Genomic DNA, 27,229 nt, shown 5'->3' on the forward strand with positions numbered 1-27,229 from the left:
TTAGCAGACGCTCTTATCCAGAGCGACTTACAAATTGGTGCATTCACCTTATGATATCCAGTGGAACAACCACTTTACAATAGTGCATCTAACTCTTTTAAGGGGGAGGGGGGGTTAGAAGGATTACTTTATCCTATCCTAGGTATTCCTTAAAGAGGTGGGGTTTCAGGTGTCTATTAAAGTACTGTTCAGGTGTCTATTAAAGTACTGGATTAAAGATGACTCCAATACACCAGGGTATAGATTACAGCGGTGTTGCACATGTTAATGTCGGCACGCCAATGAGCCTGGAAAATATAAATGTTGGCTCAATCCATTATTTTTGGGGCACCCCCAAGAGTCAATGTCAAATTGTGCGATGCAATCTGTTGCAGTAAGTCTTCCCCACCACACAGCGGCAGCAGAGGACCACAGCAGGGGGTCTGGAATGGGACGGCTCTTCTGTTTGACATCAGTTTGAGACAGAATCGTCCCTTAACCTCAGGTCTAACTCCAATCCTTAACATGACAATTAGGGGGATGACATCATATCTGACCCTGTATCAGTAACTAGGGGAAACCCCTGCCTCCTCCGAGGGAACCAGTAGAGTCAGGAAAGATCAGAGGAAAGGTCCTGTCCTTCACTCAGCCACGTCCACTCTCGCAGCAACTAGGAGCCAATGACAGCCAGAGAGGGTTGTATGTTATTACAACCCTGTGTGTGTGTGAGAGAGAGTGTGTGTGTGTGTGTGTGTGTGTGTGTGTGTGTGTGTGTGTGTGTGTGTGTGTGTACCTGCATATCGCTTTCAGACTCCTGGATGGTCTCCTGTATCAGACTCTGTAGTCGACTCTCAAACGTCCTGCTCTCCTCGATCACCAACAGAGACTCATCCCTGAAACACACACACATGCAAGCAGTCTCAGACACACTTCAAATACACACATTATTAACACACAAAACACCAACTCACTACAGAGAAGAGCACACCATCATAAACACCTCCGTCTGCCTGCCTGCCTGCCTGCCTGCCTGCCTGCCTGCCTGCCTGCCTGCCTGAAGGAGGTGTGTGTGGTTGTGTGTGTGAGTGGGTGGGTGTACTCACAGCTGCTGTAGGCTGGGAGAAGAGAAGAGCACACCATCATAAACACCTCCGTCTGCCTGCCTGCCTGCCTGCCTGCCTGCCTGCCTGCCTGCCTGCCTGCCTGCCTGCCTGCCTGCCTGCCTGCCTGCCTGCCTGCCTGCCTGCCTGCCTGCCTGCCTGCCTGCCTGCCTGCCTGCCTGCCTGCCTGCCTGCCTGCCTGCCTGCCTGCCTGCCTGCCTGCCTGCCTGCCTGCCTGCCTGCCTGCCTGCCTGCCTGCCTGCCTGCCTGCCTGCCTGCCTGCCTGCCTGCCTGCCTGCCTGCCTGCCTGCCTGCCTGCCTGCCTGCCTGCCTGCCTGAAGGAGGTGTGTGTGGTTGTGTGTGTGAGTGGGTGGGTGTACTCACAGCTGCTGTAGGCTGGGTCTGGGGGTCAGTAGAGGGGGAACAGAGGAGGAAGAGCGTCCCCCATCCACAGGACTCCCACTCACCGGGCTGCGCACCTTACTCTGAATAACAACCAAGGATACACACTGATCAGGAGTGTGTGTGTATGTGTGTCCGTGTTTCTGTATGCATTTGTGTGTGCACTTACACAGGCTACTTTCAGCAGGTTCCATAGTTCCCTCTGCCGTCTCTCCTGTAGATTCATTAGGACCTGTTCACTCTCAGCCATCCTCTGTACCACGCCCTCTACACGGGGTAGCAGCTCCATTACACGCTGACGACACACCACCGTCTTACTGCAACACAAACACACACACGTCGTACTGCAGGGGGAGTGAAAACGCAAATGTGTGTATATGGAACGGCACCTGAGGTGTGTGTAGACTAGTGTGTGTATGCATGGACACCTGAGGTGTGTGTAGACTAGTGTGTGTGTGTGTGTGTGTGTGTGTGTGTGCATGGACACCTGAGGTGTGTGTAGACTAGTGTGTGTGTGTGTGTGTGTGTGTGTGTGCATGGACACCTGAGGTGTGTGTAGACTAGTGTGTGTGTGTGTGTGTGTGTGTGTGTGCATGGACACCTGAGGTGTGTGTAGACTAGTGTGTGTGTGTGTGTGTGTGTGTGTGTGTGTGTGTGTGTGTGTGTGTGTGTGTGTGTGTGTGTGTGTGCATGGACACCTGAGGTGTGTGTAGACTAGTGTGTGTGTGTGTGTGTGTGTGTGTGTGTGTGTGTGCATGGACACCTGAGGTGTGTGTAGACTAGTGTGTGTGTGTGCATGGACACCTGAGGTGTGTGTTGACTAGTGTGTGTGTGTGTGTGCATGGACACCTGAGTTGTGTGTAGACTAGTGTGTGTGTGCATGGACACCTGAGGTGTGTGTAGACTAGTGTGTGTGTGTGTGTGTGTGTGCATGGACACCTGAGGTGTGTGTAGACTAGTGTGTGTGTGTGTGCATGAACACCTGAGGTGTGTGTAGACTAGTGTGTGTGTGTGTGTGCATGGACATCTGAGGTGTGTGTAGACTAGTGTGTGTTTGCATGGACACCTGAGGTGTGTGTAGACTAGTGTGTGTGTGTGTGCATGGACACCTGAGGTGTGTGTAGAAGTCTTTGAGTTTCCTCTCGTAGAACTGGACTGCCTGGACCACCAGACGTACTACCTCTTGACTGTCCCCCCCACACCTCTGGTCTGGAGAGAGGGAGGGGAGGGAGGGAATAGAAACAGAGACAGACGGGGGGAGGGAGAGAGCGGGAGAAGGGAGCGAGGAAGTTTTCCAGTCTATAATGACATGTTCTCAGAATCACAAGTAGACAGCAGAAGTCTATACTGTGATGGTAAATGGTGATGAATGGAGAAGTGGTAAACCAACCTCTGGGTTTCTCTTTCAGCTTACGGAACAACTCCAAGGCCTTCCCCTCACTGTGGCCGAAAGAGGATAGAGGAGAGAGGGAGCAGTTCATGTTTTATCTCACTAACGGCCAGGCATCAGCTGCTAGGGGGAAACTGGATAGATGCATTTCTAGATCTTGTTCTGGATTAAAGACTGGTCTATTGAGATGTTTCTGTCTGTCTCTTACAGTGTGTCCAGGGCCTCTCCACTCCTCCATGGTTGTCTCTGGAGGTCCACGATGTCTGTCTGGAGGAGCATCATCTCCTCGTCCAGCTCTGTCACCCTCTCTGCCTGCAACACAAACACATTTACACACACATACACACAAACAAAACACAAACACACAAGTAGGAAGGCAGGCACACACACTTACCTGGCCACAGCTGACTGCAGTCTGCTCCATCTCTCTCCACACACCCAGCAGCTTTTCAGAGGCTAGAGACAGAACACCTTACATTACACTAGACTAGTACTATAGTGTGGAATATATACTGAGTGTATTAAACATTAGGAACACCTTCCTAATATTGAGTTGCACCCCCTTTTGCCCTCAGAACAGCCTCAATTCATCAGGGCATGAACTCTACAAGGTGTCGAAAGCATTCCATAGGGATGCTGGCCCATTTTGGCATACATACACAATCCATGTCTTAATTGTCTCAATAATTTAAAATCCTGTAGCCCTTTACTGCAGTCAATGACCAAAAGCATTATGTTATACTTCAGTCTTCTGTGATGCACACTACCGTTCACAAGTTTGGGGTCACTTAGAAATGTCCTTGTTTTTGAAAGAAAAACACATTTTTTGTCCATTAAAATAACATCAAATTGATCAGAAATACAGTGTAGGCATTGTTAATGTTATAAATGACTATTGTAGCTGGAAACGGCCTTTTAAAATGATAAACTTGGATTAGCTAACAGAACATGTCATTGGAACACAGGAGTGATGGTTGCTGATAATGGGTCTCTGTACGCCTATGTAGATATTCCATTACAAAATCAGCCGTTTCCAGCTACAATAGTCATTTACAACATTAACAATGTCTACACTGTATTTCTGATTAATTAGATTTTTTTGTAATGGACAAAAAATGTGCTTTTCTTTCAAAAACAAGGACATTTCTAAGTGACCCCAAACTTTTGAACGGTAGTGTATATAAAGTGTAATATTGGGATGCAAACTTAAAATGTAATACATTTCAACTCCATATCTGACATGGTACAGGTGTCTTCTTTTTTAAAGCCCATAACAATGTGTGTGAGGTGTATACTTTTGTTTCATAGTAGATTTTATTAAGAGTACAAAGAATCAATCTGTGTTACCCTGATTTAGCCCAGAGCAGTAAAATGTTAACCTGTCTCCACCCCTTCATCTACACTGAATTAAGTGGATTTAACAGGTAAGGTATCATAACTTTCACCTGGATTCACCTGGTCAGTCTATGTCATGGAAAGAACAGGTGTTCCTAATGTTTTGTACACTTAGTGTATAGTCAATATATAGCCAACCTAACCATGCTGAGCTGCAGTCTGGGGCAGTCATAAACATATACTATGACTGTTGTCTAGTCCTGATATATTCCAGTTGTGACCCCTGTACAGTACAGTACCTATGTATCCAGTAGCATACCTATCCCTGTAGCTCTCTGCTCCTGGTATTTGTCCATGTCTATGTGCAGGCTGGTAGAGAAGAAGTCTAGTTTGGCCGTCAGCCTCTGGTTCATAGACACCATCTCATTCTTCTGCTTCGACAGGGAGCTGTTGTGTCTCAGCAAACTCATGCTGATAGAAAGAGAAAGAGAGAGAGAGAGAGAGAGAGAGAGAGAGAGAGAGAGAGAGAGAGAGAGAGAAAGAAAGAAAGAAAGAAAGAAAGAAAGAAAGAAAGAAAGAAAGAAAGAAAGAAAGAAAGAAAGAAAGAAAGAAAGAAAGAAAGAAAGAGAGGTGGAAAGAGAGAGAGTGTTTTGGGACTATTCCATGACTTTCATTGTACTGGGCAAGCTAAATCAACATCTCTTTCAGTATTTGATATTTGACCCTGGATAGAATAAGTGTGTTTTTGAATCTTACAGAGCAGCTTTCTGTCCCTGCTGTAACCTCTGCCAGTCCTCCTTCAGGGTGCGGATGGTGTCCCAGGCCTGGCCCCAGGTCCTCCTCAGAGGACTGTAAGACAACACGTGCTTAGGATCCGTCTCTGGGAGGGAGAGAGAAAAAGAAAGAGAGAAAGAGAGACAGAGAGACAGAGAGAGAGAAAGAGAAAGAGAGAAAGATAAAGAGAGAGTTCCAGTGTATAACAGAATCCGCACATATTCACATGTAGAAAGTAGAGACGGTTGTGAGAGATGGCCACTTTTCATTGATATTTTTCACTTTTCTTAGCATTAGTGTGCGGGTATACTCACGGACAAAGCGTATGTTCTCTGGCATTGTGCGGGGGGTGAACTGGGGCTCGTAGGTGCAGGAGGAACGGTCAAACAGAAACACCAGAGGAAGGTCTGTCCTCCTCCCGTCTATCTCCTGAGAGAGAGAGAGGGAGATAGTAAAGATACGTGAAGACTTCTTATTAGCCTTTACACCTGCAATATCTTGACTGCTCTGTCCGACATGCTATATGAAAGACATTTTGATTGGATTATAGATTATGTATCAACATCAGATAGATTACAGTGTAGTCGATGGCACACTGCCCCGCCTCTCCCTGTGGCTCCAGGGCTAGTCCCGCCTCCAACAGTAGCTCTTGATTGGCTGGAGGGATGTTGGTGTCAGACCCGATTCGCTGCTGCAGATCAGCCACGCTCTCATTGGCTGAGACAGAGTAGGTGAAGATCTTAGCAGACACCATGTTCAATACGTGAACCAGCTAGCGAGAGAGAGAGAGAGAGTTAGAGAGAAAATAAACAAAATCCAATCCTTCCATTACAACCCAGTGTCTTGCCAACCAAGGATCCTGTGAGAGAGATTTGTATGGAATTAAAAAGAGAGAAAGTGTGTGTGTAGTGTACCTTCAGCTCCAGTATAGTCTCTAGCTGAGAGAAGCAGTCTGAGGAAGTGGTCTGGGGGTCTGCCTTGCCTCTCTCCTGGGGAGACCACCTCAGCATCAGCTGCAGCCAGCTCTCTAGACGGCCCAACAACAGACTACAACACACACGCACACACAATGAGGAATAATTCACCCAAATGATCAAATTACTTATCTTATGTCTTAATAAATTGAAGGTACTTTATAGGCGAGTTGAAATGGCCCCAGGTGGCGGTGTAGTGACTCACGTGTTGAGGTTGTTGGGCTGGGGAAGGTGTTTAGAGAAGCGCACCTCCCCTGTCAGGTCCTCATAAACCACAATGTCATGATCCTGCTTCAACTTCAACTTACTATGCCTGAGAGAAGGAATGAGACAGAGAGAAAGAGAGACGAGGGGGAGGAGAACAGATCATTAGTATTTTTCTATTTAAATTGCTTAGATTGCTAACAATAACTTAGATATACATTCGCATGCTTGCACACAGACAAACACACACGCACGCACACACATGCACATACATAGGGAATGCAAGTTTGGCCATGCCAGTCTTGTCAACGCTGGCCTCAAAGGCCCACATGGGCAGTACACACACATTTCCCCTCATTATTTAGATCTTTGATATCGTGTTGAAATATAATCATATTACAGTATAACTTGAGTCTGGAGTGGGATCTATTATAACCAAACATCCCACCCTTTAGGAATAACATTCAACAGGTTTATTATTGTAGCTCAAGGTTAAACACAGCAGGATAAAGCAACAATGGGTCTGTGTTTCTAACAGGGGAAAGGACAATAAGAGGTTTAGCTGGAGGATGTGTGTGTGTGTGTAGTGAGTGTGTGTTCGTTTGTGTGTGGCAGTACCAGGGCACGGGTTGCCAGGTTGGCAGAAAAGGCCGGAACCCAGTGATGCACTCAAACACCAATGTACCAAAGCTCCAATAATCCACAGTCACTGTATACTTCTGTCTCTCCAAGAGCTCTGGAGCCTGAGAGAGAGAGAGAAAGAGAGAGAGAGAGAGAGAGAGAAAGAAAGAAAGAGAGAAATAAAGAAAGAGAGAGAGACAGGAAAGAGTGGGAGAAGGGATGGAGAACAGTGAAGAATTGCTATGAAAAAGAGGAATCTATGAGAGCTAAAATAAAAGAGAGGGGAAGTGAGATAATTCCTAGTAAATGTGTTGGCGAATAAAAGTTATTCTGATTCTACCACAGATATATAGAAATAGAACAGATAGAAGAAGTGTTAGCCACAGTAGCGCCACACACCAGGTATTGCAGTGTTCCAACGAATGAGGTACACAGACTGTTCTGGTCCAGTTCCTTGGCGTAGCCCAGATCTATGATCTTATGGATCAACTACAGAGACGAAGAGATAACAGTGTCATGGGTTATGCTTAACTTCATGATGTATGACGTATTCCTAGTATTAACTAAGAAATGACACGGTAAAACAGTAACTACGTTACATATAATTAACTAATAAATATCAAATAACTACTTTGGTGCTCTACGGCCTTTTAGAACTGTTTCATATAATAGTTGTACGGCAAGCACTGAACTCCAAACATACACCTTCACCAGGATGGTGTTTAGTATTGCTATTGTGTGTGAAACATTTCACAATGAAAAACATTTACAGGAAGGTTATATCCTTCCTGTTTGGCCCTGTCCGGGGGTATCATCGGATGGGGCCACAGTGTCTCCTGACCCCTCCTGTCTCAGCCCCCAGTATTTATGCTGCAGTAGTGTATGTGTCGGGGGGCTAGGGTCAGTTTGTTATATCTGGAGTACTTCTCCTGTCTTATCCGGTATCCTGTGTGAATTTAAGTATGCTCTCTCTAATTCTCTCTTTCTTTCTCTCTCTCGGAGGACCTGAGCCCTAGGACCATGCCTCAGGACTACCTGGCATGATGACTCCTTGCTGTCCCCATTCCACCTGGCCGTGCTGCTGCTCCAGTTTCAACTGTTGTGCCTGCGGCTATGGAACCCTGACCTGTTCACCGGACGTGCTACCTGTCCCAGACCTGCTGTTTTCAATTCTCTAGAGACAGCAGGAGCGGTAGAGATACTCTTAATGATCGGCTATGAAAAGCCAACTGACATTTACTCCTGAGGTGCTGACTTGCTGCACCCTCGACAACTACTGTGATTATTATTATTTGACCATGCTGGTCATTTATGAACATTTGAACATCTTGGCCATGTTCTGTTATAATCTCCACCCGGCACAGCCAGAAGAGGACTGGCCACCCCTCATAGCCTGGTTCCTCTCTAGGTTTCTTCCTAGGTTTTGGCCTTTCTAGGGAGTTTTTCCTAGCCACCGTGCTTCTACACCTGCATTGCTTGCTGTTTGGGGTTTTAGGCTGGGTTTCTGTACAGCACTTTGAGATATCAGCTGATGTAAGAAGGGCTATATAAATAAATTTGATTTGATTTGATTTACGGTCAATTTAAACCGGGAAAAAATGAATGTGTTTTGTGCCGTACCCTTCATGCTATGAAATAATACAAGGGCGTAAATAAACATTTAGCAACAACATGTTTTAATATGTCCGGCCTTAGTTAGTTATATAACTTTATTTCTGTCCATGCAAACATATTGAGGAGTTTAGTGATGGATGGTATATTTTGCCTCATTAACTAGATGACGACATATTAGGCAAGGTAGGATCTATTCCAGAGATGGGGTGTCTGTCGGCTTTGGGGTTTGCAGTGGTTTGTGGTTCTGTGATTACGCAGGTAATGAACCCATATTGTCTGTGCGACTCAAGATCAAGTTAGCCTATTGAGCCAAATCCTAGATATTTGTCTGGGAGTGACTGCAAAGAGTTCAGTTTCTAAAATCACACAGGGAGACTCACTCTCTTCTCTCCCTGCTGGAGGACGATGTTCTCTGGCTTCAGATCTCTGTGGATGATCCTCTTCTTATGAAGGTAGGTCAGAGCAGAGGCTAGGAGACAGAGAGAGATGGGGGAGAGAGAGAGAGAATAAACAAAGCCAAGCTATCCAGTCACAACCCAGTGTAATCAAACAGAATCCTGGTATTTTAATCCAACATGTAATCAAATAGGATCCTGGGCTTCTTTCCTACTTTCTCTTGTCCATACAGACTAACCGGAGGAGAGCGTCAGCATAATTTAGGGGGTGAATCATTTGGCATTACATTACACTGCTAATAGGACATCGAAAAGCAGCCTGACCACTCTGGAGTACAAGACTAATGATACAGCCCTGTGTGTGTGTGTGTGTGTGTGTGTGTGTGTGTGTGTGTGTGTGTGTGTGTGTGTGTGTGTGTGTGTGTGTGTGATTCAACATAATGTGTCATTGATGTCCAGTAAGGGTCTGGGCTTTGTCTCCGTGCTGTACGGTTGACCCTCATGGCCACTTAACATCCTACATCAATGGGAGTTGGCTACGAGTGTTAAATGATGTGGATCCCGTAACCCCAGTGCCCCTGTATGTGTGTGTGTGTCAGGTCCCAGTGGGTGCTACATTGTAAAACCCTCATCAGTAGGAAGTTCCCACCAAAGTTCAACAGGAAGAGGAATGATTTGTGTGCGTGCGTGTTACTACTTGAGTATATGTTTTGCATGTCTGTATTTCAAGTGTTTTCACCTGTCTGTCTGTGCCTGATCTCATAGATGTGAGATGTATGGATTTACATATGCATTCCTGAGCGTGTGTGTGTTTGTTTATTGATGCGTGTTTCCTCCTGTGAGTATGGTGTGAGTGTGTTCAAGTGTAGAATGTCTGTACACGGTCCTGCGCTCTCATATCTGTGTGCATGTAGAAGATTATTTATTTGGTGTGAGTGTGACGATGTGTGCTTATGAATATCAGGAAGTTTGCGGTTAGCTTATGACGTTCAGCTTTATATTTAGTATGGTCATGTCTGGTCATGTCATGCCAGTGAAAAATCTGTCGATGTGCTCTTGAGCAAGGCACTTAACCTTACTTGCTCCTGTAAATCGCTCTGGATAAGAGTGTCTGCTGAATGTAAAAGGTATACAGAGTGATGGAAAACACTGTATCAAAGTATCAAAACAAAATGAATGTGAAACATGTCAGCAGTTAAAGTTCAGCAACCGTGGAGCATCTAAAAAGGCCTACTCAATGATTATAAAGAACAATAAAAATACATGTTTGTGGGTTCACTGGACGTCCTGGCTTGTCTTCACTATGTAATATACATGTAATACCATAGTCATTTAAAAGACGCTATTATCCAAAACCAGAAGCTCACAGTAAACACATATATTCAGTACATGTGGCCTATGCAGGAATCAAACCATCACACTATGTGTGAGTACTGTCAATGGTGACTGGCCTGTGGTTAGGGTTGTTGATGATGTCACTTTAAAGGTCAGACACGTGTGTGTGACACACAAAGTCCCCGCCCATTTACTCCATCCAACAGGAAGATTATCACACATTAACTGCCGCCTCACAGGAAGTGGCTCTGTGATGTCACCATCAGGAACGTGGAACATGGCCAAACTGCTGGCATATGACACAGACACCATGCTACACAATGACACTGTGAGAATTGGTCAAAATCAGTGTGGAAATGTAATGCATTAGAGCTACTACTCACATATGTCCCGTAGCAGAATAAGGATGGAACCCTCCCTCATTCCACAGCAGTTCTCCAACAGGTTCAGATACTGGAGAGACACACACACAGACACACACACAGGAGAAACATGATCAGCATAAGGCTCTGTGTGTGTGTGTGGGTGTGTGTGTGTATATAACACACCTTCCTCAGGTCACCTCCCTGACAGTACTCCATGGCCAGTAGAGGTAGATCATTGATGCGTAAGGAGGACTGCAGCCCTTCAGGAACCTCCCTCGCTGCTACCACATTCACATGGTCCAGTCTGAGAGACAGAGAGAGAGAGAGAGAGAGAGAGAGAGAGAGAGAGAGAGAGAGAGAGAGAGAGAGAGAGAGAGAGAGAGAGAGAGAGAGAGAAAGGTAGAGGGGAGGAGAGAGACAGTTATGTACTGTTGCATCACTGTAGAATGTATAAATGTGTTTCTGATTGTCGCAGGCTGAACTGTCCTAAAACCGTCCAATAAAAACCAATGAAAACAAATTAAACTAAAAACGTAATTGGTTCCAGATTCTACAGGCAAAACAATAACATTGGAACATTTGGAAAAATAACACTTTATAATTGTTTATTATATTACTGTACCAAGTGGTTAGGTGATACTGATGATGGTAATCATTAGGATAACAAATAGTCATGCGGTCAACATCGGTCAGCAGTCATTGTGTTTTAGTCACATAATGGTAGTCTGAGAAGTAACTGATTGCTAAACCAAACATGATCAGAATATCATAACAACCCATCAACACTGGAAACAGAGAGGCAGTATAGTGAAAAATGTATGACTGGATATGGAAAATCTCTCCCTCTTCTCCCTAGTTACTTCTGTAAGGTTAGCTGACGTCCGCTGGGCAGTGTGTATGCAGTTATGGGGTGTCTGTAAATGTATGATGTAGTGGGGTGTGTGTGAGGCGTTATAAGCTTTCTGTAAAAGTGTGACTCTATCAAAGGCTTTCATGCCTGGACTGCACACACACACACACACACACACACACACACACACACACACACACACACACACACACACACACACACACACACACACACACACACACACACACACACACACACACACACAAAAACCTGAAGCTGAAGCTGAAGCTGACTTTGACTCAACATTTAAGGGCTTCAGTTGACCTTGGCTGAAAATCTGATGTTATTACATTGATACGATTCTTGGCAACCTGGGTTTAAACTCTGCATGGGCAAAGCTAGGACGGTGTGTGTGTGTGGCTTAGCAGTGCATGGGTGCAAGAGAGGGTTGTGTTTGAGACCACGTCTGTCTGACAACAACACACTCGTTAAAGCATGACCTGATAACAAGAAATCCTCACACCCATTCTCTCTCACACATACATACTAAAGTACACACACTGACAAATTACCTCTCCACACCCACTCCCAACTTGACACCAAGAATTTGCCACCCCCTTCACACCCCATCTGACACCAAGACATAATCGTCACACCCCCACACACAGTGCCACTCACCAACAGGAGTACCACTGGCATCACAGCAAAGCTGAGTTGGTGGAACACTACCTATCCGAGGCCAAATGACCAACACAGAACCCACAGACTGAAATAGACCCAGCTTTCATGTCTTTTTAATGTCATTGGTCATTTTTACTACAGCACAATAAAAAAAATGGTTTCATCGTAGTATTTTACTTGCCCCAATGTGGACTGCAAAACAAATTAGGGGACATAACAAGTGTCAGTGTCATGGAATGTGCCTGTGACTTCTTATGTGGCCTGTCTCTACAACAGAAGGGAAGTTGCGGCAGGATGTTAATAGCAGAGAGAACAAAGCAAATAGGCATTGTGAAAAATGCAAATCTCCCTGAATGTTCCTTACAAAGAAATCAAATAAATGCGCCAAATACAACTGGTGTAGACTTTACAGTGAAATGCTTACGTACGAACCCGTTCCCAACAACGCAGAGTTAAAAAGTAAGAAAAATATTTTGTAAATAAAAAAGGAGATAGTAACACAATAATGAGGCTGTATACAGTGCATTTGGAAAGTATTCAGACCCCTTGACTTTTTCCACATTTTGTTACTTGACAGCCTTATTCTATTTTCCCCTCATCAATCTACACACAATACCCCATAATGACAAAGTGAAAACAGATTTTACATTTTTTTTGCCAAATTTATCAAATCAGATCTGGGGAAAGGAACCAAAACATTTCTGCGGCATTGAAGGTCCCCAAGAACACAGTGGCCTCCATCATTCTTAAATGGAAGAAGTTTGGAACCACCATGGCTCTTCCTAGAGCTGGCCACCCGGCCACACAGAGTAATTGGGGGAGAAGGGCCTTGGTCAGGATGGTGACCAAGAACCCGATGGTCACTCTGACAGAGCTCTAGAGTTCCTACGTGGAGATGCGAGAACCTTCCAGAAGGACAACCATCTCTGCAGCACTCCACCAATTAGGCCTTTATGGTAGTGGCCAGATGGAAGCCACTCCTCAGTAAAAGGCACATCACAGCCCGCTTGGAGTTTGCCAAAATGCCCCTAAAGGACTCTCAGACCATGAGAAACAAGATTCTTTGGTCTGATGAAACGAAGCGTCACATCTGGAGGAAACCTGGCACCATCCCTACAGTGAAGCATGGTGGTGGCAGCATCATGCTGTGGGGATGTTTTTCAGCGGCAGGGACTGGGAGACTAGTCAGGATCGAGGGAAAGATACAGAGAAAGTACAGAGAGATCCTTGATGAAAACCTGCTCCAGAGCACTCAGGACCTCAGACTGGGGCGAAAGTTCACTTTCCAACAGGACAACGACCCTAAGCACACAGCTAAGACAACGCAGGAGTGGCTTTGGGACAAGTCTCTGAATGTCCTTGAGTGGCCCAGCCAGAGCCCGGACTTGAACCCGGTCAAACATCTCTGGAACCTGAAAATAGCTGTGCAGCGACCCTCCCCATCCAACCTGACAGAGCTTGAGAGGATCTGCAGAGAAGTATGGAAGAAACTCCCCAAATACAGGTGTGCCAAGCTTGTAGCGTCATACCCAAGAAGACTCGAGGCTTTAATCACTGCCAAAGGTCCTTCAACAAAGTACTGAATAAAGAGTCTCAATACTTATGTAAATGTGATATTTCTTTAAAAAAACATTTTTTTTAAACAAATTGACAAAAATGTCTAAAAAACTGTTTTTGCTTTGTCATTATGGGCTATTGTGTGTAGATTGATGAGGGAAAAAAACAATTGAATCAATTTTTGAATAAGGCTGTAACGTAACAAACTGTAGAAAAACTAAAGGGGTCTGAATACTTTCCGAATGCACTGTACAAGGAGTACCAGTACCGAGTCAATGTGCAGGGGTATGAGGTAATTGAGGGAATACAACATGTACATGTGGGCAGGGTTAAAAGTGACTAGGCAATCAGGATATATAATAAACAGAGTAGCAACAGCGTATGAGTGATGCTGAGTAATATTGAGTGATGCTGTGAGTAAAATAGGCTCAAGTGGGATTAACGTAACGTAATCCCAATTGGTGATTTGGTAATAAGCCTATTTTGTTGGATTCACACTGCCAACCTCCTGTTTTACTGTACTACATAGTCATCCATATCCCTTCCCCTGCTGAGTTGGCAGATATGACCCAAATGGATTGGTCTACAGCTATACCTAAACCCACTGTAAAGCTAAGTGGACCCATTGCCATACTGCTCGCACCATGCAAGTCCCTTAAGATTGGTAAATAATAAGAAAACATTTTCGTAGACTCTCACCTCTTCATGATCTGTATCTCCAGACACCAGCGCTCTCTGTTCCTCTCACTCAGCTCCTGACGACACTGCTTAATGGCTATCTGCTCCTCTGTGTCCTACACAACAACACACAGGTAGGATTAGACACACACACACACACACACACACACACACACACACACACACACACACACACACAATGCTGTTACAATACATACACACAGTACACAGAAAGAGACAGGCCTGACACAACATAAAGCGTAAAAGGCAGCGTAAAGCCTGTCTGAAGTATAATAGCCACATTAATCAATTTCAGTGGCAAGAAAAAGTATGTGAACCCTTTGGAAATACCTGGAATTCTGCATAAACTGGTCATAAAATTTGACCTGATCTTCATCTAGGTCAAAACAATAGACAAACACAGTCTGCTTAAACTAATAACACACAAACAATTATACGTTTTCATGTCTTTATTGAACACACCATGTAAACATTCACAGTGCAGGGTGGAAAAGGTATGTGAACCCTTGGATTTAATAACTGGTTGATCCACCTTTGGCAGCAATAACCTCATCCAAATGTTTTCTGTAGTTGCGGATCAGACCTGCACAACGGTCAGGAGGAATTTTGGACCATTCCTCTTTACAAAACTGTTTCAGTTAAGCAATATTCTTGGGATGTCTGGTGTGAACTGCTCTCTTGAGGTCATGCCACAGCATCTCAATCGGGTTTAGGTCAGGACTCTGACTTGGCCACTCCAGAAGGCGTATTTTCTTCTGTTTAAGCCATTCTGTTGTTGGTTTACTTCTGTGTTTTGGTCATTGTCCTGTTGCATCACCCAACTATTGTTGAGCTTCAACTGGTGGACAGATAGCCTAACATTCTCCTGCAAAATGTCTTGATGAACTTGGGAATTCATTTTTCCGTCGATGATAGCAAGCTGTCCAGGCCCTGAGGCAGCAAAGCAGCTCCAAATCATGATGCTCCCTCCACCATACTTTACAGTTGGGATGAGGTTTTGATGTTGGTGTGCTGTGCCTTTTTTTTCTCTACACATAGTGTTGTGTGTTCCTTCCAAACAACTCAACTGTAGTTTCATCTGTCCACAGAATATTTTGCCAGTAGCGCTGTCAAACATCCAGGTGCACTTTTGCAAACTTCAGATGTGCAGCAATGTTTTTTTTGGACAGCAGTGGCTTCTTCTGTGCTGTCCTCCCATGAACACCATTCTTGTTTAGTGTTTTACGTATCGTAGACTCATCAACAGAGATGTTAGCATGTTCCAGATATTTCTGTAAGTCTTTAGCTGACACTCTAGGATTCTTCTTAACCTCATTGAGCATTCTGTGCTGTGCTCTTGCAGTCGTCTTTGCAGGACGGCCACTCCTAGGGAGAGTAGCAACAGTGCTGAACTTTCTCCATTTATAGACTATTTGTCTTACCGTGGACTGATGAACATCAAGGCTTTTAGAGATACTTTGTAACCCTTTCCAGCTATATGCAAGTTAACAATTCTTAATCTTAGGTCTTCTGAGATCTCTTTTGTTCGAGGCATGGATCGACATCAGAAAAATGCTTCTTGTGAATAGCAAACTCAAATTTTGTGAGTTTTTTTTTTAGGGCAAGGCAGCTCTAACCAACATCTCCAGTCTCGTCTCATTGATTGGACAAGTTAGCTGACTCCAATTAGCTTTTGGAGAAGTCATTAGCCTAGGGGTTCACATACTTTTTCCAACCTACACTGTGAATTTTTAAATTATGTATTCTATAGAGACAAGAAAAATACAATAATTTGTGTGTTATTAATTTAAGCACACTATGTGTGTCTATTGTTGTGACTTAGATGAAGATCAGATCAAATTTGATGACCAATTTATGCAGAAATCCAGATAATTCCGAAGGGTTCACATACTTTTTCACTGTAACACTTCAACTCTGGGCAAAACATAATGAGCTGTATGACCAGCTTATCATTTATTTTGGGTATTATGATGGTATCCTGAACAATCCAGGAAGAAACGGATAGAATCATCACCAGTGATTCAGAAAGTAGCAGAGGAAGTCTCATTAACACAATGCCATAGCCCATCATGCCCATCCCTCCACTTCCTACGACAGACTGAAGTTACACTATATATACAAAAGTATGTGAACACCCCCTCAAATTAGTGGATTTGGCTATTTTAAACCCACCCGTTGCTGACAGGTGTATAAAATTGAGGACAAAGCTATGCAATCTCCATAGACAAACATTGGCAGTAGAATGGCTTTACTGAAGAGCTCAGTGACTTTCAACGTGGCACTGTCATAGGATGCCACCTTTCCAACAAGTCAGTACATCAAATTTTTGCCCTGCTAGAGCTGCCCTGGTCAACTGTAAGTGCTGTTATTGTGATCTGGAAACGTATTGGAGCAACAACGGCTCAGCCGCAAAGTGGTAGGCCACACAAGCTCACAGAATGGGACCCCAGAGTGCTGAAGCATGTAAAGCGTCTGTCCTCATTTGCAACACTCACTAACTCTGGAAGCAACGTCAGCACCAGAACTGTTCGTCAGGTGCTTCATGAAATGGGTTTCCATGGCCGAGCAGCTGCACACAAGCCTAAGATCATCATGCGCAATGCCAAGCGTCTGCTGGAGTGGTGTAAAGCTTGGAAACACGTTCTCTGGAGTGATGAATCACGCTTCACCATCTGGCAGTCTGACGGACAAATCTGGGATTGATGGAGGCCAAGAGAACGCTACTGCCCGAATGCATAGTGCCAACTATAAAGTTTGGTGGAGGAGGAATAATGGTCTGGGGCCGTTTTTCATGGTTTGGGCTAGGCCCCTTAGTTCTAGTGAAAGGAAATCTTAACGCTACAGCATACAATGACATTCTATACAATTCAGTGCTTCAAACTTTGTGGCAACAGTTTGGGGAAGGCCCTTTCCTGTTTTAGCATAACAATGCCTCTGTGCACAAAGGCGAGGTCCATACAGAAATGGTTTGTCGAGATCAGTGTGGAAGAACTTGACTGGCCTGCACAGAGCCCTGACCTCAACCCCATCGAACACCTTTGGGATGAACTGGAAAGCCGACTGCGAGCCAGGCCTAATTGCCCAACATCAGTGCCCGACCTCACTAATGCTCTTGTGGCTGAATGAAAGCAAGTCCCTGCAGCAATGTTCCAACATCTAGTGGAAAGTACCGTGGAAATTACAAGATTATGTTATAATGCTTTATTGCATCAAATGGTTGTTTTATGCAACAGAATAAGGGGTTATTAGAACACTCATCTGTGTGTGTTCTACTGAGGATGGGCCTCTAGAAGATTTACGATGTCTTTGGGTGATACCGCATTCCAGAGCATGAGTTAATGTTTCTGTTCTATAAGGTACCAGGGAGAGATGACTCCAGAGCCAGACGCTGGTCTCTACACAATGAGATACTGTCTGCTGTGAATTATAAGTATCTTTCATACAAATCTTAACCTTGTGACCCATTCCATACATCTGTTGTTTCTCATGTAGACTGAAGGAGGATGGACTTTGCTATAAAATGCTATGGCTCAAACCAGCTTGTTGAGTTCTCAGTGATCACCTCTAGGGGTGGTTACCGACCAGCTCCATTACTGCACTAATTAAATAATAAAGTTTGATTGTTTTGAAGAAATCTAGAAGTCTCTCCTTTTTTACAATAACTCCACCACAATTTTGGCGACGAGGATGCGATGATGAACTTAATTTTTCTGATTGTTCCCAGTGAAACTCAGGTTAACCGTGCACGGGAGTTGCATTAGATGCAACCAGGGGAAAGCCACTCTCCACTATTTGGAGCAGATCGGATCCCCACCTGGCTGGGAGCGTCAGCTGAATGGATACATAATTTCAATAGCATTGGGTCTATGATATTGCCTAAAATATGGGTTTCTGATTGTAATTCAAGTATTGGTATGTTTTGCCTGGAAAGATACTGCCGCCAGTGTTTGTTTAAGATATAAACTGAAAGTTTTAACTGTGTGCTTAGTTCAAATTGAACGGCTAATTTATTCAATATAAATGGCGAGGCGATTTCGATGTAATTGACACGACTTCCGCCGAAGTCGGCCCTTCTCCTTGTTCGGGTGGTGTTCGGCGGTCGATGTCACCGGCTTTCTAGTCACCACCGATCCATTTTTCAGTTTCGTTTTGTTTTGTCTGTATTACACACACCTGGTTTCAATTCCCCTATCATGTTCCCTATTTAACCCTCTGGCATTCAATTCTGTTCTGTCCGTGATTGTTTGTTTCGTTAGTGGTTGTTATTAGTGCTTGTGTGTTTGTTATTAGTGCTTGTGTGTTTGTTATATTCCCATTGAGGAATTTTTGCTTATTTTTTGAGTGAACGCCGTTGTTTTGCTCAACACCTGTGTCCTGCGCTTGACTCCGCTACATCTCTGCACACAACCCTGACAGTAATACATTGTCTGTTGCCTAAATGGAGTCGTATTTAAATAACTGAATCAAATAAGGGACAGTTACCTACATCTAATGAATTCTAATAATAGTGTAGGTAATTGCGATAGAGCTGTGACCATGAACATAATTTAAATCTAAACATGGATATTACTTATTGCAGGATACAACTGCAATGAACTGAAGTTGTGGGCAGGAAAAGGATCTGATATTCTGAAATTAGTTTTTTTCTCTTATGGATTGACTGATGTACTTTATAAATGCGGCGCATTACATGTTACTTTTAAAGTCTTGGACATTTCATAAGTAGGAAACCGAAAGAGAAGAGATAATTGTCAAGTTTGTTTTTATTCTTACGATAGAGGTAAGCGTAAAATGTTGTTTGAGAAAGGGTTATATTTTTTTCCTACTGGTAAGAATAGAAGAGTTAGTCGTGCTCGCTGGGCTATGTCGGCTGTAAGGATTCAGTGGGACATTTGCAGTAGAGGTCTGAATAGTTCAATCGGAAACGTTCTGTGATCATTTCTGATTACTGTTGCTGGGTTTGATAGTTTAGGTACAACCAGTGAATTTGAGCAGAAAGTTAATGTATTCTAACATTATAATCTGTTTCCATTACATGGAACAGTGTCCAGTCATTAAAGTGGATTTCAGGTTAGTTTTGACTATTACGCTGATGAGACAGCACCAACTTTTTAAAGATTCTAGATTTGTTAAACAACAGGTTTATATTTTTACTAAACTAATGCAACAGGTTGAAATGATTAGATTACTGGAAAGGATCACTGATTCCTTACGCTGAGACATTGACTACATTTGCTACAGAAAAAAAGTATTACATTTAAACAGGTTACAGGAAACATCTAAGGCGAAACAGCTATTCCATATGTTGTTGGACATTGGTCTAGTAATGATACCAGGATAATTTTACATGGTTATGGAAAAGAGAGACCAGTCATATAATATGGGAGTAAATCGTTAAGACTCGGTGGAGAGATACATGTTGCAGTGTCTGAGGAGGCTGTTATAGCAGCAAAAGGGGGACCATCTCTATATTAATGCCCATGATTTTGGAATGAGATGTTCGACGAGCAGATGTCCACATACTTTTGGTCATGTAGTGTACGTGGAAGTATCACTGATGGTTACCTGTACATGGCGTTGTTACCATCTGGCCTTTCTGCAAAAGACGAAGGGCTGTGCTTTCTAACCACAAATGCATTTTTACCATAAATCACCAACCCTGCCTTGCCCCTTACCTTTGATTAAGGACATTGATCATGTAGCCTACTTGCACTTTCAGTTCTGATGTTTGGTGTTCTTTCTAGCTATCTGGCGACAACCCTGCTTGGTTACAGGGTGGGTGAATGTTCTACAGACAGTGGGATCAGTCCCTAGAGAAAGGGATCAAGCCCTAGGCAGGGACAAAAGCCAGCCAGCACACATACATTGTTCTCCAGGAGTGGAGTGAGCAGTTCTGGACTACAATAGGCAGTAGAGACTAGAGACTGACAGGTGGCTGAAAGGCCAAAGCATGAGAGCCTCAGGGACCACAGAGAGAGGAAGGTCATTGAATCTATCTGAATAAAGACGTTACATAAAGGACCATTTAGGAATCAGAGAGAACAAAGGTCTAAAGCTCTTAATACATTAACATCCTTTTCATAACTCTGATGGGGTCATACATCTATGACAATGAAGCGTGTAAAGTACCAGCCAGCAAGAGGATTTGACACAATGCTAACTGTCATTACCACTGACCTCCATTGTTGGTAGGGGTCCACATAGTACTACCACTGTGCCCTTTCAGCTGAATTCACCTGAGACAACACTGAGCAGCATTTCCAGTAAACGAAGTGGTGCATACAGACATAAAGACAGATAGACAGTGCACAGATAGAGGACAGAAAGAGCTAACTAAATGGGTGTGGACAAGTTCCAATGGTGTAGCTATAATAATGTACATCTATGTCCCTCTCATCCTGTGACTAGGTGTGATGTCATAGGCCAGGGAGGATGCAGAGTTCTATGGGCCAGGTAGGTGACAGGATAAAGCTGAGTGTATTTCCTGTAAGTTACATTTAAAGCATTCATGATGAGGGAATTTAATATTACATCAAATATTAATGTGGGAGCCTCCATAGGTTCTGCTAGGCATGCAGCTGCATAGGTTGTAGGCTATCTGATGACAGTATGAAACATAAAAAATGCCACCACTGAGGATGCTCATACATGATAGCATAGCACTTTTGCAAACACACAAAATATGGTAAAAGTTATAGGTAACAAAATACACACATGAATGGTGTGCTACTGTTAAAGTTATGCACCTTGTTCTGCCATCGGGTGACATTCCCGAAGCCCCCGGTCCCCAGGCGTTCCTTCAGCTCCCAGGAGCCACAGCTCTGCTGCTGCTGAAGGGGAACGCGACTCATGGTCCTCAGATAGTCCTGACCTCAGCCACACAACAACACAGGATCTGATTTTTTTTTTACTACAGCATTATTAGCCTGTGTGTACACTGTATGTAGGCCTAACTAACGCATGTCTGGACCATTGTGGCACTGAAGGTAGTAGCAAGCAGAGCTGCAACGATTTCAAAATATATGGTAACAAGTAACTACTACTACTTGCCCTATAATGACAGTGTTATTAGCTCAACATCCATAGCTGTTCTGTCTGAATACATAATAGGCTACATTATATAAACACTGAAATGACAAGAGTGATTGTCAGCAGGCTACAGGAGAACATCAAATGTATTATTTTTAAAGCAGCAGCACAGCAGTATCATGCGGATAGTTTGTGTTTCGATTTATACAAAATAAAAGTATGCTTATATTGTGTTTATAAACTTTACAAGTTTAGTAGTTGTTTTCCACTTATTATAGAAGATTACAGCTGGTATTAAGCTTCCCCGATGCTACTGTAATGTAGCACAACTACCGCGAGCACCTCTCACCTTTCGCTCGTGAGTAGTGACTGTAAAATTTGTCCTACCTTAAAAGTAGACTTTGGCCAACGAAAAACGTTAGTTTTATAATGATATACGCAGCTACCTAGCATACACTTTTGTTCATGAAAGTAACCTTCACTTTCTCTCGATTTACTACTGTAGCTGGCGACAAAAAAAATTCTCAAAGTCTACTTCCTGAAAGTCATATTTCCTGTAAACCTGAACGCGGGGTCGATCCGCCCACAAAGAGCATAGCGTATTCTTGGTCTGTAGACTGGTACTGCTGATATAGTTCAATGCCTGATACATGGATACAGTAGCTAGGTTCATAATCTCTGTCAGTGTCTTAGTTTGGAGTAGGATATCTAAAGAGATAATGTGCCAGATGTGCCAATAGCTGTTCTCATAAGAAAATGATAGGCTGCTAACGTTACATTAAACGAGGGAAGAGATCCAGATTTGTCAAATTAACGTGAAAAGTTGAAATGTTTTGCATTTAAACCTTTTCCTAACCTTAACGCAATTATCATAATCTGCTACGTTAATTATCCTAACCTGCTACAAAAATTCAAATCTGAAGTTAATTTGACAAAAGCTGGATCCCTTCTAGCCATGACCCTACAAGAGGTCTGCTCACTCTAGTGGAGTATGGGGGGGGGCTCAAACTGATAAATTATACACTACATGGCCAAAAGTATGTGGACACCCATTCAAATGAGTGGATTTGGCTATTGCAGCCACACCCATTGCTGACAAACACTAGCAGTAGAATGGCCTTACTGAAGAGCTCGGTAACTTTCAACGTGGCACCGTCATAGGATGCCACCTTTCCAGCAAGTCAGTTAGTAAAATGTCTGCCCTGCTAGCTGCCCCAGTCAACTGTAAGTGTTGTTATTCTGAGGTGGAAAAATCTAGGAGTAACATCGTCTCAGTGCTAGGCCACACAAGCTCACAGAATGGGACTGCCGAGGGCTGAAGCACATAGCGTGTAAAAATCGTCTTTCCTCGGTTGCAACACTCACTACCGAGTTTCAAACTGCCCCTGGAAGCAATGTCAGCACAATAACTGTTTGTCGGGAGCTTCATGAAATGGGTTTCCATGGCCGAGCAGCCGCACACAAGCCTAAGATTTCCATGCGCAATGGCAAGCGTTGGCTGGAGTGGCGTAAATTTTGCAGCCATTGGACTCTGGAGCAGTGGAAACGCGTTCTCTGGAGGGATGAATCACTCTTCACCATCTGGCAGTCCGACGGATGAATCTGGGTTTGGCGGATGCCAGGAGAACGGTACTGCCCCAATGCATAGTGCCAACTATAAAGTTTGGTGGAAGAGGAATAATGGTCTGGGGCTATTCTTCATGGTCGGGATAGGCCCCTTAGTTCCAGTGAATGGAAATGTTAACCCTACAGCATACAATAACATTCTAGATGATTCTGTGCTTCCAACTTTGTGGCAACAGTTTGGGGAAGGCCCTTTCCGGTTTCAGCATGACAATGCCCCTGTGCACAAAGGCGAGGTCCATACAGAAGTGGTTTGTCGAGATCGGTGTGAAAGAACTTGACTGGCCTGCACAGAGCCCTGACCTCAACCAAATCGAACACCTTTGACATGAATTGGAACACCGACTGCGAGCCAGGCCTAGTCGCCCAACATCAGTGCCTGACCTCACTAATGCTCTTGTGGCTGAATGGAAGCAAGTCCCCACAGAAATGTTCCAACATATAGTGGAAAGCCTTCTTAGAAGAGTGGAGGCTGTTATCGCAGCAAAGGGGTGACCAACTCCATATTAATGTCCATGATTTTGGAATTAGATGTTCGATGGTGTTCACATACTTTTGGTCATGTAGTGTATTTAAAAAAAAAGATTACTATTATTATTATTTTATTATGCCCAGCTCATGAGGCCCCTTGATGATGTGAGGCCTGAGGCGATTTCCCCTTCTGCCTAATGGTAAGTCCGCCACTGGTCACCATATTAATTGTATATAAACGCAACATTCAACAATTTCAAAGATTTTTCGTGAGTTATAGTTCATTTAAGGAAATCAGTCAATTGAAATAAATTCATTAGGCCCTTATCTATGGATTTCACATGACTGGGAATACAGATATGCATCTGTGGATCACAGATACCTTAAAAAGAGGTAGCGACGTGGATCAGAAAACCAGCCAGTATCTGGTGTGCAGCACGACATCTCCTTCGCATAGAGTTGATCAGGCTGTTGATTGTGGCCTGTGGAATGTTGTCCCACTCCTCTTCAATGGCTGTGTGAAGTTTCTGGATATTGGCGGGAAATGGAGCACGCTGTCGTACATGTCGATCCAGAGCATCCCAAGCTTGCTCAATGGGTGACATGTCTAGTGAGTATGAAGGCCATGGAAGAACTGGGACATTTTCAGCTTCCAGGAATTGTGTGCAGATCCTTGCGACAAAGAAACTTGCATTATCATGCTGAAACGTGAAGTGATGGCTGCGGATGAATGGCACGACAATGGGCCTCAGGATCTCAAATCGAATTTTATTGGTCACATACACGTGTTTAGCAGATGTTATTGCGGGTGTAACAAAATGCTGGTGCTTCTAGCTCGGACAGTGCAGTAATATCTAACAAGTAATATCTAACAATTACACAACATATACTCAATACACACAAATCTAGTAAAGGAATGGAATTAACAATATAAAAATATATGGACGAGCAATGTCAGAACGTTATAGAATAAGATACAGTAGAATAGTATAGGATACAGTATATACATATGAGATGGGTAATGCAAGATATGTAGACATTATTAAAGTGACTAGTGTTCCATTTATTAAAGTGGCCCGTGATTTCAAGTCTATGTATATAGGCAGCAGCCTCTAATGTGCTAGTGATGGCTATTTAACAGTCTGATGGCCTTGAGAAGCTGTTTTTCAGTCTCTCGGTCCAAGCTTTGACCCACCTGTACTGACCTCGCCTTCTGGATGATAGCGGGGTGGACAGGCAGTGGCTCGGGTGGTTGTTGTCCTTGATTATCTTTTTGGCCTTCCTGTGACATCGGATGCTGTATGTGTCCGGGAGGGCAGGTAGTTTTCCCCCGGTGATGCATTGGGTAGACCGCACCACCCTCTAGAGAGCCCTGCAGTTACGGGCGGTGCAGTTGTGCATCTGTAAAAATGTGTGTTTTAGGTGTGCATTCAAATTGCCATTGATAAAATGCAATTGTGTTCATTGTTCGTAGCTTATGCCTGCCCATACAATAACCTCACCGCCACTATGGGGCACTCTGTTCATCACAACGTTGACATCAGCAAACTGCTCACCCACACGACGCCATACACACTGTCTGCCTGGTACAGTTGAAACCGGGATTAACCTGTGAAGAGCACACTTTTCCAGCGTGCAGTGGCCATCGAAGGTGAGCATTTGCCGACAGAAGTCAGTTACGACGCCAAACTGCAGTCAGACCCTGGCGAGGATGACTAACACGCAGATTAGCTTCCCTGAGATGGTTTCTGACAGTTTGTGCAGAAATTCCTTGGTTGTGCAAACCCTCAGTTTTATCAGCTGTCCGGGTGGCTGGTTTCAGATGATTCAGCAGGTGAAGAAGCCCGATGTGGAGGTCCTGGGCTAGCGTGGTTACACGTGGTCTGCGGTTGTGAAGTCGGTTGGACATACTGCCAAATCCTCTAAAACGATGTTGGAGGTGGCTTATGGTAGATAAATGAACATTCAATTATCTGGCAACAGCTCTGGTGGACATTCCTGCAGTCAGCATGCCAATTGCACGCTCCCTCAAAACTTGAGACATCTGTGGCATTGTGTTTAGAGTGGCCTTTTATTCTCCCCAGCACAAGATTCACCTGTGTAATGATCACGCTGTTTAAGCAGCTTCTTGATATGCCACACCTGTCAGGTGGGTGGATTATCTTTGCAAAGGAGAAATACTCACTAACAGGTATGTAAATACATTTGTGAACAACATTTGAGAGAAATATGATTTTTGTGCGTCTGGAACATTTCTGGGATCTTTTATTTCAGCCCATGAAACATGGGACCAACACTTTACATGTTGTGTTTATATTGTCTGGTTTTTGGTTTAGTTCTCACCTAAATGTGTTATCACTGCGCTTCAACCATTTAAAAGCACAGCAAAGTTGAAATGGAAATGCAATGTTGGATATTTTGTTTATTTATACAACAACTTAATGTGTTATCAAATCAAACTTTAAATGCACTTTAAATAAAAGTTTGATTTGATTTAATCCTATTCCTAAAGCTTGAAACCCTAGGCCTATATGTACAGTACCAGTCAAATGTTTGGACACACCTACTCATTCACAGGTTTTTTGTTATTTTTAATATTTTCTACATTGTAGTATAATAGTGAAGACATCAAAACTATGAAATACCACATACGGAATCATGTAGTAATCAAAAAAGTGTTAAGCAAATCAAAATATATATGTTATATTTTAGATTCTTCAAAGTAATCACCCTTTGCCTTGATGACAGCTTTGCACACTCTTGGCATTCTCTCAACCAGCTTCATGAGGAATGCTTTTCCAACAGTCTTGAAGGAGTTCCCACATATGCTCAGCACTTGTTGGCTGCTTTTCCTTCACTCTGCGGCCCAACTCATCCCAAACCATCTCAATTGGGTTGAGGTCGGGTGATTATGGAGGCCAGGTCATCTGATGCAGCACTCCATCACTCTCCTTGGTCAAATAGCCCTTACACAGCCTGGAGGTGTGTTTTGGGTCATTGTCCTGTTGAAAAACAAAAGCTAGTCCCACTAAGTGCAAACCAGATGGGATGGCGTATCGCTGCAGAATGCTGTGGTAGCAATACTGGTTAAGTGTGCCTTGAATTCTAAATAAATCACAGACAGTGTCACCAGCAAGCACCTCCACACCTTAACACCACCTCCTCCATTCTTCATGGTGGGAACCACACATGCAGAGATAATCCGTTCACCTGCTCTGCGTCTCTCAAATCTGGACTCATCAGACCAAAGGACAGATTTCCACCGATCTAATGTCCATTGCTTGTGTTTCTTGGCCCAATCAAGTCTCTTCTTCTTTTTGGTGTCCTTTATTAGTGGTTTCTTTGCAGCAATTCGACCATGAAGGCCTGATTAACGCAGCCTCCTCTGAACAGTTGATGTTGAGATGTGTCTGTTACTTGAACTCTGTGAAGCATTTATTTGGGCTGCAATCTGAGATGCAGTTAACTCTAATGAACTTATCCTCTGCAGCAGAGGTAAATCTGGGTCTTCCTTTCCTGTGGCGGTCCACATGAGAACCAGTTTCATAATAGAGCTTGATGGTTTTTGCGGCTGCACTTAAAGAAACTTTCAAAGTTCTTGAAATTTTCCGGATTGACTGACCTTCATGTCTTAAAGTAATGATGGACTGTTGTTTCTCTTTGTTTATTTGAGCTGGTCTTGACATAATATAGGTCTATCTTCAGTATACCACCCCTACCTTGTCACAACACAACTAATTGGCTCAAACGCATTAAGGAAAGAAATTCCACAAATTAACAAGGCACACATGTTAATTGAAATGCATTCCAGGTGACTACCTCATGAAGCTG

General features: G+C 43.8%; 1 protein-coding gene across 6 annotated transcripts; it reads right to left on the minus strand.

Moving 5' to 3' along the window:
• Nucleotides 1-63: 63 nt before the first annotated feature.
• On the minus strand, nt 64-21,847 carry ikbkb (inhibitor of nuclear factor kappa B kinase subunit beta). 6 transcript variants are annotated; one of them, XM_038984555.1, is made up of 22 exons: nt 21,692-21,847; nt 21,022-21,105; nt 14,276-14,370; nt 10,672-10,792; nt 10,507-10,576; nt 8,774-8,862; nt 7,179-7,268; nt 6,777-6,901; nt 6,160-6,267; nt 5,895-6,027; nt 5,558-5,752; nt 5,295-5,409; nt 4,963-5,086; nt 4,526-4,677; nt 3,266-3,327; nt 3,080-3,183; nt 2,872-2,921; nt 2,591-2,690; nt 1,651-1,798; nt 1,464-1,564; nt 773-872; nt 64-649 (listed from the first exon to the last, which is right to left on the minus strand). In XM_038984555.1, the coding sequence occupies exons 1-22, from the start codon at nt 21,755-21,757 to the stop codon at nt 590-592; spliced, it is 2,292 nt and encodes a 763-aa protein (XP_038840483.1). In that variant the 5' UTR covers nt 21,758-21,847; the 3' UTR covers nt 64-589. The 6 variants fall into 6 exon arrangements, with proteins under 6 accessions (XP_038840483.1, XP_038840482.1, XP_038840485.1 ...); XM_038984554.1 differs by having other exon boundaries at nt 21,022-21,141; XM_038984557.1 differs by having other exon boundaries at nt 21,022-21,141; nt 21,654-21,808.
• Nucleotides 21,848-27,229: the final 5,382 nt, after the last annotated feature.

This window comes from Salvelinus namaycush, unplaced genomic scaffold (assembly GCF_016432855.1).
Source record: "Salvelinus namaycush isolate Seneca unplaced genomic scaffold, SaNama_1.0 Scaffold248, whole genome shotgun sequence".
Taxonomy (NCBI): domain Eukaryota; kingdom Metazoa; phylum Chordata; class Actinopteri; order Salmoniformes; family Salmonidae; genus Salvelinus; species Salvelinus namaycush.